The sequence below is a fragment of the Salminus brasiliensis genome, chromosome 10 (assembly GCF_030463535.1).
Source record: "Salminus brasiliensis chromosome 10, fSalBra1.hap2, whole genome shotgun sequence".
Taxonomy (NCBI): domain Eukaryota; kingdom Metazoa; phylum Chordata; class Actinopteri; order Characiformes; family Bryconidae; genus Salminus; species Salminus brasiliensis.
In genome coordinates, this window is record NC_132887.1 from 31720800 (window position 1) to 31733121 (window position 12322).

The 12322-nt window shown below is 41.7% G+C and overlaps 1 protein-coding gene across 1 annotated transcript in view; it reads right to left on the reverse strand.

Moving 5' to 3' along the window:
- Positions 1 to 12322, reverse strand: part of strn3 (striatin, calmodulin binding protein 3) — a 25757-nt gene continuing 13435 nt past the window's right edge. Inside the window, exons 7-16 of the mRNA XM_072689813.1 lie at positions 11216 to 11357; positions 9059 to 9195; positions 5390 to 5565; positions 5231 to 5278; positions 4973 to 5094; positions 3499 to 3666; positions 2905 to 3045; positions 2593 to 2700; positions 2380 to 2466; positions 1 to 1854 (exon numbers count right to left, since the gene is read on the reverse strand). Coding sequence (XP_072545914.1) covers positions 1685 to 1854; positions 2380 to 2466; positions 2593 to 2700; positions 2905 to 3045; positions 3499 to 3666; positions 4973 to 5094; positions 5231 to 5278; positions 5390 to 5565; positions 9059 to 9195; positions 11216 to 11357 — 1299 coding nt within the window. The 3' untranslated portion in view covers positions 1 to 1684. The remainder of the gene's footprint in view (positions 1855 to 2379; positions 2467 to 2592; positions 2701 to 2904; positions 3046 to 3498; positions 3667 to 4972; positions 5095 to 5230; positions 5279 to 5389; positions 5566 to 9058; positions 9196 to 11215; positions 11358 to 12322) is intronic.

Consider the following 12322-nt stretch of genomic DNA (forward strand, 5'->3'; position numbering starts at 1 on the left):
CACCATTTAATATTTATTATAGACATTTTATATACATTACTTTTCAACAGTTGTACTTTGCTATGTGGTACAATTTTTAAAATCTGCAAATCCATAGTTTGTAAATCAAAAAAAAAAAACTTACAAAACTCATCAAAATTCCAAACTGATCAGAAGGGTCTTTTTTTCTTCTTTTTTGGGAAGACTAGAAAAAATACTTTATGTATTAATCATGCATTACACAAACAAAAGGTCTTAGTTACACCATAAATTGTATGTTTGAAAATAAAATGGTTTTACAGGATAAAATGTAGGGACAGAATAACTCTGCCTGTGATTCACCAACTAGCTATTCAGATCCCTTAACTTATAAAAATGGAATAAAGGAAAAGGGAAAAAACAAAAAAACAAACAAAAAAAACAAAAACAAAAAACAACCAAAACTCTCCCCATGCTTCAAAGCACTATCCCGTCAAAACAGTCAATCTGGCAACTTCAGACCTCAGTTTCAGACCTGGATAAAGGTACATCTTTAAAACGAAAAACGTCCTTTCTGGTTTGGATTGCCGTTCCATTTTCATATGAGCACAATCTTACAATAATCCTCAGGCTGCACGTTTTACAAAAGAGGCTAAAACTACCCCGAAACAGTGAAATAAATAAGCCGATAGCGTTCAGTTGCCTAACCTGTGATAAATAAACTCAGTTACAGTAAGATGTACAAAAACATCACATAGTGATAGGATGCTGCAGTTTATTTGCCGATAACCTAAAGAGCGCTCAAGGCTGAATGGACTGTGCTTCTACTATCGTTTAGTATTTCCATGGTGTGATAAAACAATGTTACAGCGACAGACAGTAGCATTCCTAAGGGTACAACTCAAGGGCTTCCAGTGATGCAAAGTCAGCTGTGATGAGCCAGACAGGGTTGATGTGGAGGGTTTGATCTTCACACTCCCTTTTTTCCTTCTGTTTTTTTTTTTGATTATTATTATTTAAAAATGTCTTCAGCGCCGTTACGACAGTCTTGATTTATATAAAAAGGATTATAAAAACTATACTTTTTTTTTTCTTTTCTTTTTACACAAAATGCCATGAATCTAATGCTAAAGTATGAAGTTGATTGAACTGAACTGGGTGTTTTTTTGTATTTTTTTCTTTTTCTTCTCTTTTTTAAATAACGCTACATCAATGTCAAAGAGGGCAACTTGTGAGACCAAAAGTCAGCTTGTGGCTCTGTGCCATGCCGAGAGGTTAATTCCTCTGGTGCAGCTCGCCTACGCTGTGGGTGCTGATAGCCTACCAACAAGCATGTTAACCAATCCTGTGGCTGGACACCCCCACAGAACACGTCATCAGCTCATTTCAAGCCCATTCAAAAGGAGACGAACACTGGTGTGACTCCAGCTCTGACTTACAGTACAAAGTACAGTTAAACATTTTTTTTTCCGTTTTTAGTTTGGATGAAAAAGAAAGGATTAAAACTAAGCGGGCACTCGGCTCGGGCCACGTCACGCCGACAGTCTGACGCTTGACACCTGGGATCGCATCGTGTGCATTCAACGGCGAGGGGGGCTAGCAGAGGCCGCTTCAATGTAGTGTAAGAAATGCTACTCTCATTAGGCAAGGCAGTGAACCAGTCGCATCGTTCTCTTGCTGTCTGATTGTGAGGGCGAGTTCGCGTCAAGCTTTCATGAGGGGAGTTCTATACAAACACTTTGGCCAGGGCATCCGCACCGGCACTCCCTATGTATGCCTTGGATGGGTGGAAGGCAACGTCATATATAGACTCGTCCGACTTCTTTCTGTGAGCAGTGACTTCCTGTACACACGTCTTGCTGTCCAGGTTCCACAGCCGAATAGAGCAGTCATGACCTGCGAAAGGCAATAATTATATATTTATTTATTGCGACTAATTACATCCCACCACAATCCTTTTCATACTGTTCTAGGTGGAGATATCAGCAGCAATTAATGACTGTGACCAACTGCATATTCTGGGATCATGAGAACATAATCAGTCATGTTCACTGTATTTAGTGCAACACTGCTTCGAATAAATAAAAAATAAAAATAAAAAAATAAAATAAATTGCTTTTCAAAATGGTTTCCAAGTCTGGACGTCGCAGGACGTATGTATTACACTGTATGTAATTGTGACCCTGTGATAATATTTACCATGGTTACTTAATGTTTACTAAACAAATACTGCCCAAACTTCTGCATAATATATTGTGACCCATGTAGTATAACTTGATAATATGTCTGTATTGTAACACTGTAGTCTAAACAATAAAACGTGCCGGCAGATGTCCGCACACACTGTAATTTTAGTCTGTGGAGCAGTCAGTGGTCCAGCCAATGTGAAATTGCACTTGACCTCTCAACACCCTCACTTACTTCCTGACATCAGGTAGATGCCATTAGGATCCACTGCCAGACTGGTAACGGCATCCAAGTGAGCGACCATTGCGTGAATAACTTTACCTAAAGGAACAAGCACCAAAACCAAATCACACAAAATGCTTCTCTTACTGACAGAAGAAAAACAAAAGGAACGAAAACCTGAACATTGATTGGCACTGTGATGGGGGGAGGAGCTACTGTACCTACCTGATTTATTGTCAAAGAATTTGATGTGTCTGTCCTCATGAGCTGTGATTGTGACCGGCAGGGTTGGATGACTCACTACTTTATTAATGTGATTCCCAGCTGGAAGACCTGCAAATGAATAGAAGGCATCAGGCTCCATCAACCCTCTGCTATACTCTTAAAGTAGTGGACCATTATTGGAATGGGTTTTCAGCTGCAATGGTTAAGCTACAATAACAACTCCAGCAGCACAACAGTACAGCAGACTGAGGCACATGAATCATGTTCCAGCACTGCAGCACTAAGGCATTTTGTGTATGAAGGAGGTCTTACTGCTGTCCCTCTGTGCCGAGAACTCCACAACAGATTGAGAGGTCTCCAGATCGTAGATGACTGCAGATCCTGTGTTATAAGAGGCCACCATGTACGCTGGATCGCAACCGTTAAAATCTACTGCTGTGGGAATACCATGTTCTACAAAATGGAAACAAAATCACCAGAGTTAAAACAGAACACCACACAGACCTTACAAACCTAACATTGTTTTCCTATTCTTAGGTACTTTTCATGTTTTGCAATTTACAGATTTTTTCGACTCACTGTGCAAGCGCACAGAATGTAAAAGAACCTTTAAGCACAACTTCTGCAAAGCCTAACAGTCTCCACAAATATACTAGACTTTATGAGCTTATGGCTAGTGGGTTTCTTTGGTGACACCTGAGATAAGGTTCACAACACAAAAGTATATTAATCTACATTAGCTTGCGGCTGCTGTAGCACAAACAAAAAGTCAAAATTACTCACTACATATAAAGGATTCTCAATGTTGTGCAGGGGGCCCCTAGAACGGAGTTTGGGAACCCCGGGACTACAATACAAGATAGAGAAAGAGACAATTTGGTAAAAACAAGGGGGAACAATTCTCACCTCTCTCTGAGTTAAATGTGCAGAGGCAAGGCATTTTCTCCTGAGGGTCCCACAGCTTGATAGTTCCGTCAGCAGAACAGGACAACAGTCGGTTTTTGATTCCGCTGTAGGCCAGTCCCCAGACAGCATCAGTGTGCCCAAGTAATGAGCCAGCCAAAACACTGGGATCTGAGCACGACATTTTAAAGATACTGTTAACACTGTAACATTGTACAAAGGTTTATAGACACTGCAACTATTTTACTATACACTCGAGTCTACAAATATATGGACAGCAACCATTTTTGTAAGGTAACATTTGTACACCAACACAACATAAAAAAAATAATTGGAAATTAACATATGACTGAAACTGAGACTTTGTTTAATTCAAGGGGTTTAACAAAAAATATTGGATTAACCATTTATGAATACAACATTTAATTTTTAAGTATTCCCATCACTTTCACAGGCTGTAAAGTAACTGGACAATTAACTGATAAGAAGCTTAATGCACAGGAGTAAGTCCCTTGTTATTTCATTAGAAATAAAGCGGATTAAAGGTCTGTGCTGAATTTGAATTCGGAAGCTGTTCATGGGAATTCTCAGCATAAGGACAGAGGAGCAGATGAGAGGGGTAAGAGAAAGCAATCATTAGGAACACAGAAAAATTGAATGTGTATTTCTGGTCAAACTTGTTTCAGGGTGATTTTTAAAAGGGGGTCCACTTGTTTAAGGTTAGACATTTGCTGGTCCACTGTACAAAGAGTGCGCCAAGATTTGTTGCCTACCCAAGTATTAGATTTCAGCATGTCACATTTTTTGCCACATTCATCTTCTAAGTGGCGCCTTAATTGTGGAAGCTAAAAAACACATCCTTCAGCTCTGTACGTTGTGGAAGCCAGTGTAATGCTTTCGGATTTCGCCACTGCTGATGACTTTGCTAGTCAGAAAGGTTTGCTGATGCGAACATTAGTAGCACACCCTTATGCTGCTTCCTGAAGTGGAAGAACCACTCCATTCATTCAAAATCTCAGTGTTTGAGGATCATAACAGCATCACAAAACACAAGGCGTTAAGCAACCCAAGAGCTTTTTAAAGCAAAAAAAAAAAAAAGGAACACTGTTATATGACAGAGTCGATCACCTGACCTCAACTGAACTGAGCATGCTTTTCACTAACCAAAGACAACTTCAAAAAAGACAAACAGGAAAGTCAGTATTTGGTGATGTCCATGGTTTCCAGACCTTGGGCAGCAAATAAAGGGCAGCTGTTGTAAAGGCCTGGCCAAGCAACTCTGTATTCAATGATTGAAGCTTTTAATCCCCGGACATCACCAAATCCAGAGGTTGTCGCATCAAAGTATTAAAAATAATCCTTATCTATAATTATGGTCTGCTACGTATAAACCTTTTATCTCCAAAACAACCAAAACCCCTTATTGACTTTCAACTTTTCAAGCTGTGAGACAAGAAGCATCAGGACATGTCCTTACCGTAAGTGTCATAAGGGTCTACGTTGGAGCTGGGGATGTTCCACCACTGTATTGTTGAGTCAATGCCACCGCTAAAGCACTGCTCTCCACTTGCAGTGACAGCCAGCGAGAGCACAGGCCCACTACGATGAGAAATACATCAAACCAATAAGTAGTTTTCACAGAACACCTAGAAGAGCAAATATACTGCCATGCTTTTCCCTTTGGCGATTAAATCAATGTCTGTTTCTTTATTGAATTAATAAGTAAAGCACTTACACATGTGCTCTGAATGTGTATATGGGCTCCACATCAAACGAGGCACTTCTACAAAGTAAAGGGAAACAACTGTTTATCACATTTCACTCATCTACCCGGGCTAAAAACTTACTCATACACCATCATGCACCATCCAGCACTACTGAAGCTACTACTTGCTTTTTGGCAGGAACGGTCTTCTGCAGGTTCCACAACTTTAGGGTGTGGTCTTCCGAGACAGTGACCAGCACTGGTTCTACAGGATGGAAGGCCAAGGCACGCACTCCATCAAAGTGGCTGCGCAGGGTATACTTCGCATTCCATGTCTTCCTGAAGGCGTCCTTATTGGCTGGCAGCTAAAAATAGAAAGTGAGAGTGCACTTTAACAACTGTGAAATTAAATCTGGATATGGCAGGTCAAGTGACCGTAGGTCACCAGTGTGCTGCAATGTAACCAGCCTTAGAAACCCATCTAGAACGTGACATTCGAAAGCAAGTCCATTTTGGGCCAGGAGTTGTGTCCTAGTATTAGGCAGACAAAATGAGCCAGGAGTGTTCCCATAAACTATAATAAACTAAATTATTCATAATTCATAAGGATATAATCTTTTTAATTGGATGTAAACTGAACTTAAACAACCACAAAGACAACAACAAAATATGCACAGGACTAGCCTTTGTCCAGAAGTCCAGATAAGGGTATTCAGATTGCATTGGGGAAGACTGTCTCAGACTAAGGCATCATGCATTAGTGCCTTGGTCTTTAAACCTTCTTTGGAAGCTTCAGGCTTGAATAAAGAGGGATTTTTGCATCATTATTGAAGAGTTTTTAAATGTAATAATCAGGTGGCTTAGTTTAAAGTCATTAGAGAGTCCTTACTCTGCTTCTTCACAAGCCTGGTTAGTTTTACACATCTTACAGTAGCGAGAGCTTTTTTTTTGTCCTGCACTCCGGACAGGGTTGAGGGAATTCGATCTTATGGAGGGGACACACATACATGGAGGGTTTGCAGGCACTTGTGTGCAATCACATCCTTTTCTCACCGCTCTCATAAACTGTGGGGTTTCCAGTCTCCGTAACGTGGGTTACCCCCGGAGAGCAAATCCACGTCCACGTCAACATGCCAGATACATAGCTAGTTCTCAGTAATAGGTGGCAAGAGTTGCTAGGCACGAACATGGACTAAAGAACCAATTTAATATGAGCAACACTGACATGAGCTCCAAGCTGATCCTAAACAGCATTTGTTGTTCTGCCCTTAGAACTGGCACTCCAGCCCATGAAGGGAGGCATCTGTGGTGATCACTTGCTTGGTCAGGGCATCTTCATGGAAACAGGTCCAATGCACGTCACCAAGACAATTACACAGCTGTTTGTATATAAAGGAATTTCAGTGTTCGGTTACTTCTGTCAAGATTTAATCACTACACCACAAACACACCCAACACAACCATCGAGATTCATGCCATTAAATCCAGAATCCAGTTACTCATTAGGCGTATGAGAAATGTCTGTCCTCTTTCCACTGCCAGGCTTGTATGCTTCTGGGTCGGATTGAAGTCATTTTCATCCCTGTTTATGTTGTCAAATTCCCCACAAGCAGTCACACACATTTTTGGTGTAGCTGAGAAGCCAAGAGTCAGATGGTGCAACAGCCACTTCTGCGCATTTTCTTACTGAGCCCCATGGGACCAAATGAAAGAACCAAATAAATCTGAAATTCTCAGTGGGCAGGATAAATGGAAATGTGTGGTTTATGTCCGTCAGCCTAAGAAACGCAATCATCTGGGAGGAAATCGTATTAGTGCGTCACATGTTTACATCCTGAACTTGCACTTTTTTAAGCATCTGATTAGGTCTCTCAGTTCTAGGCTCATGATGAGAAACAACATTCTCCTGTGGAGGGGACAATTACTATTCCTTTAAAAGATAGTTATAACAAAAAGTTAGGGTGAAGGAAAACGGGAGCCCATTTCTCCCCTATTACAGCTCTAAAAAACCCTGATCTGATGTCACATAAACACCATCACCAACACTAAATCCTCCCTGAGAGAGGGCCCATGGAGAGCTTTGTTTGTGCTCAAGCGCCCTCTGGTGACCAGAACAAAGTTTGCATGCCGGGCTACCTTGAAGGCATATTGCCCTTTTTGTGGTGAATGTCAGAAGCAGAGTTAGCGCCACCTCGAGGTGAAATTGTGTTGCACATGCATGGAAAAAAAATGAAAGTCACTTATAAAGGGACATATTTACGGGTATTTTCTACCTAAGCATATACCTCTAAACCTGACCTATGGCATGGCAAGGCACTGACCATACTTCTGTAACTCCTTTTCTTTATTTGGTGTGAACTGCGGGTGCTACCTTTGCACACTGTTTAGGGCGGGTAGCATGCCCTTTTGAACAAGCTCAAGAACAGTTTCCTGTAAACAGGGAGAGGTCCAGTGCTCCTGTCTCTCCTTTCTCTAAGTGGTGCATTAGGTGGCACCCTTTTATTTTTCACACTGGGTGAAAAATGCTTTATAGCCCAAGCTTTTTAGCCTTGGGTGAAGGCTTTCTTAACCATATGTTGGCAGAGCAGTGTTGTGAATTCAGTACTGAAGGTGCATCAGCTTCCTTATTCCTTTCCTCAAACCCCTTCTACATGGTGGGCTAAAAAGGCCTTTGGCCTTTCAACAGGCACCAGCTGCAGCTGTCTACATCCAGCAGCTGTTTTCTCCTTTTGGGACAAGCTGGATAAACAGAGCCAACGCAACATCTTTATGGTTATGGTTGTTTTGGATGCCTGAACTGCACACCTGTAAGGCCGTAAGCTCAAGTCTGTGACCACATACGCCTCGTCCAACACCTGCCAGGCCATGAGTAGGTATAATGGGTGCTGAGCTTCCAGAGAGATGTAGCTACTGCCTTACAGCACTTCTCAATCATGGAAGACTAAAAACTGTTGTATGGTAAGGTGTGGCCTGTATGTGTCATGGTGGATGTCTGGGTCAGGTGAAGGTGGGATATCTCAGAGGGCAGGTAAGAGAAACCACTGTTCTACGCGTCAATCCAGTAAAGCGCAGACCCTCTCAGGATGGGGTTCTTTGCAAATAAGCACTAAACCTGTTCTGGGCACATCTTCATGCCAAGCTTTTCAGCTACCCTTTTACAATGCTGCACTTATTTCCTGATGCTCTGAGCATTGCACTGGTTGTACCAACTCATGGTAGCACCCTCAGGAAGTGGGCTTCTGCAAACATTCTGCAGAATCTGATGGAAGAAGGATTGCTGCTTCAATCATCAGATCTTTGCCCATTAGTCTAGCTTGGCATGCTAGGCTTTTGGGGAAAAACAGGCAAAGTAAATCACAGGGATGCTACCTTGGACACAAAGCATGCTTCAAGCTCGTCCATGCTCATGATTTTGTTCCCACAGCCAATGCCTTAGATAATGCTTTACCTGTCTCTGTGGTGAAGCAGGGCCCTCATTACTGACATGTTGAAAAGGCACAGCACAGACCTTGGTGACCAGCTGTCTATGGCTGCTGTTTAAGCCAGTTCACCGATCAAGTGGTTAGCTCACTCTTTGTTAGTTTGCCTGTTAGTCGCATTCACCATCTTTCCTGAGCAGCTTGCTTTCAAGGGAGGGAGTTTTAAACTAAATATCCGATGATGTGCCGAAGAACATAAGGCGAATGTAGACCCATCCCACCTCACAGACGTATTGACTTTTACCCAGTTATAGCTGATAATTGTGATGAAATATTGTGTAAGAAGAAGGGAGACTACAATCCATATGAATTTTTTAACAAACTGAAAACAAAATATGGGACTCACTGTCATACATGCAAAGCATGCTGGCCCACTTACATCATAGCTGTAATCAGCCTCATCGTTGGACACAGTCAAGTCAGCGAGGTCTCCTAGGCCCAACACGCTTTCCAGCACATCATCCGAGCCCATGATAAAGGACTTTCCCCCTCCAGAGGGGAAGGGCAGAGGTTCAGCTAAGCATCAGAGAAAAGACAACAGTTTAGCGCATAGGATCTCAGAGACTGGCTTTCATAACAGTCAATATTTTTCTACACAGAAGCCTTTGTCACACAAAAACATTCAGATAGTCAAGCCTTTACTAAGAATATTCAAGATCGGCGTCATTTGGTAATGTGTTCTCGCAGTTCCCTGGCTGTATTCTAGACATTGCCACATTTCCTAAGAACTTAGTGGCTTCTGTTTTAAATATGTGCCTCCCAGTAATTTCCTGGGAATTGTGCAAGGTGTTCTGCTGAATAAACTTAACATAGTTCTGGGATTACTGAATTATTAGGAAATGTAACAAAATTATGCTCTCCTAACAATTTTTTTTTTACAAACTATTATTATTACATATATATGATCTAGCTAAGAGAAATAAATTCCCAATAACGTAATAAGGTATTCACGTTCTTTACTGCAACTTGATGTAAAAAATTCCAGAATATGATTGGACAATATTTTTCCTGTTTCAAAGTATCATTTGTCATGGGCGGTGCAAAAATGTGGATGCTCTTGATGCAGCTGGACTTTACAGAACCACATTCTAACCCTATTCTGTTCTTACGAACCGCAAGTTGAGAACAAGAACACTGGACAACATATCAGGTAGCACCACTGAGCTCTCTGCATGGGAGGAGTCAGGTCAACATGCAGCAACCAAGCACTGCTACACAGTGAAACATTTGGCACCGCCAACCATGATAGTTGGTTTAGGGTAGGAACAGTCCTTCCTGTTTACTTCACCACACCGCACCAACAAATGTCTTTGGGCAAGACTACTAAGGCTACATCCACCTACTTGCACTCATGTAACATGACTAAACTGAAAGTTCCTCATAATAAGGTACCAGTCGCTATGCATCCAGATAGGCTCAACGAGAACGCCTCTGTTGACAGAGCAGCCCCTGCATTCCTGAATGCTTGTTTTCATCAACCATTATTTTACATTAGTGTGAAGTATTCACACCATTGCAGGGAGGGTGCATTGACATAACAAGGACAGAGCAAGGAGTGCCACAGATCATGCTCTTCACTGAGCTGTACAACCTTCATGTACTGACTGTGGAGACCATGCAAGGCTGGCTCATGAACTAAGATCCTAACTGTCCAGACACTAATGAAAGGAGCCCAACTCTTGTTCTTATGAAAGAGTTTATCCATGTGGTCTGACCCTATCTGCACACAGTAGCATGGCATGAAGTATTGCGATGTCTAATGCCCAGCATATTTCTTCAGCTGGTTGAAGTGTTTCAAAGCCATGGACCTGGACCACCTCCCACCGATTTCAGGACTACTAGCAGGTCAAGGGGTAGAACTGAAACACTCGATCATATTAGGCGAACTGAAAGGGCTGGCTGAAGTTTAAGTGTCAGACCAACAGGTGACAAATTCCTAATCACATTCCTAATCAAATAGCCGGGTCTTCCACAAGGGTGTCTCCTCAGAGGGTGTGGAACAAACTTGGCTCAGGCCTTGACCAGGTTCGTAAAAGAGCACAAAGTTTAGGGTAGAGGTACCCAGAACTGTTAGGACACGTGTTTTGTGTTATTTTGCCTCTTAAGCTGTTCTGACACCAGCACCATCCGTTTAAAGATAGGGTCTAACGATCTGATAAATGTCAAGAACCCATAAAAGTCACAAAGTGTTCCAAGCCTCATATTAAATGGCTAATAGCCAAATCAGAGTGTGCAATTTCGTCAAGAAAGCAAGTGTCGATTTGACCTGACTCTGGTCAGCCAACATGGTATGCAACAGGCTGTGAATACGGCAAGGCTCCAGAGGAATGCTGATGCAGTGAGTGCCTGCATGCGATTCTGCTGGGAGGGCCAGGGTGTAGCCAGGAATATACACATAAGACACAAGAAGTCCTGAAGTGCAAGTCCCTGAAATAACAGGCCTAGTGTAAGAAACTAAAAGCAGACCAGTGTGGTGGTAAGTTGGGTAGTGGACAACATTAAAGCGGGGGTATGAAGAGGAGGCCAGCGCTTTTACCCCACTCTGTGCCGTCTCCTGAACTCCGTGCCTCTCCTGCACCCTCACCGTCTTCTGCGTTCACCAGGAAATCAAATTCCTTCAGCACTTCTTCGGTGTCTGGATCATCTGGGAGATCTGATGCCAAACCTTCATTTCCCACCTGAGACGACCAAGAGTTTTTACATTAGATCAAAGCAATGTTTTGGTACCTCAACACAGTGTGTAACAAACAAATAGTAATATAATCTACAAATATGATAATACAACTAGCAAAACCCAATAAAGCAGTGCAGAGTCACAAGATTTATCTAGAGACATGACAAACAGTACTTCTGTTATATGAATGACATCATTGTCATACCAAAAGGGTGATTTCACCAATTTAAAAAAAAAAATTAAAAAAAAAGGGCCACAAACAAGTATTTCAGAAGCTAGATCAACAGTAAGCACTTCATTTTCACAGCGTTTTAGACAGCAGTGGGTGAGTGCAGGACATTATGGTCATTTTAAAAAGCTCCAAGTTAAAGCAGTGACCAGTGATGCAGTGATGAGCAACTGATTGAAAAGAAGGCATTGACATCAACATTTCATTTGTCCATGAAAGTCAATCACAATCTAAAAAGGGCAAAAAACACAAGTAGCAGGTATTGAGAATGCAACATTACTTGGGCCTTCTTTCATATCAGAGCTCGTTCAGAACTCAATTTTTGAGCCATTTTTTGTAACCTGTGCACTTTAAATAAATAAATAAATAAATATAAATAAACCTCCAACAACATTAAACTAAATTTAAGAATGTATATCACCGGTTTTCCCTGTTGAGCAGTAAATACTACTGTGAGGCATTCACTCATGCTACAGCTCACAGGACTACTGACTGCTGTGTCTAGATGTAAAATAAAACCAGCAATGAGTTTTGCATAACAGACAAAAGCCAGTGCATTAAGACTTGAGAAAGGAAACAAGAAAAAATTAAAAAAAATTAGTTTTGTGCTAAAACTGAGGCAATAAGGGTCTTCTAAACAGTGGCTTATAAAAGTGGGAACCCCCTAATCAAAATGTCCATCTTTGTGAATAGTTAAGTAAGAAGAGGATGAACTGCTTTCCAAAAGACATAACGGTAAA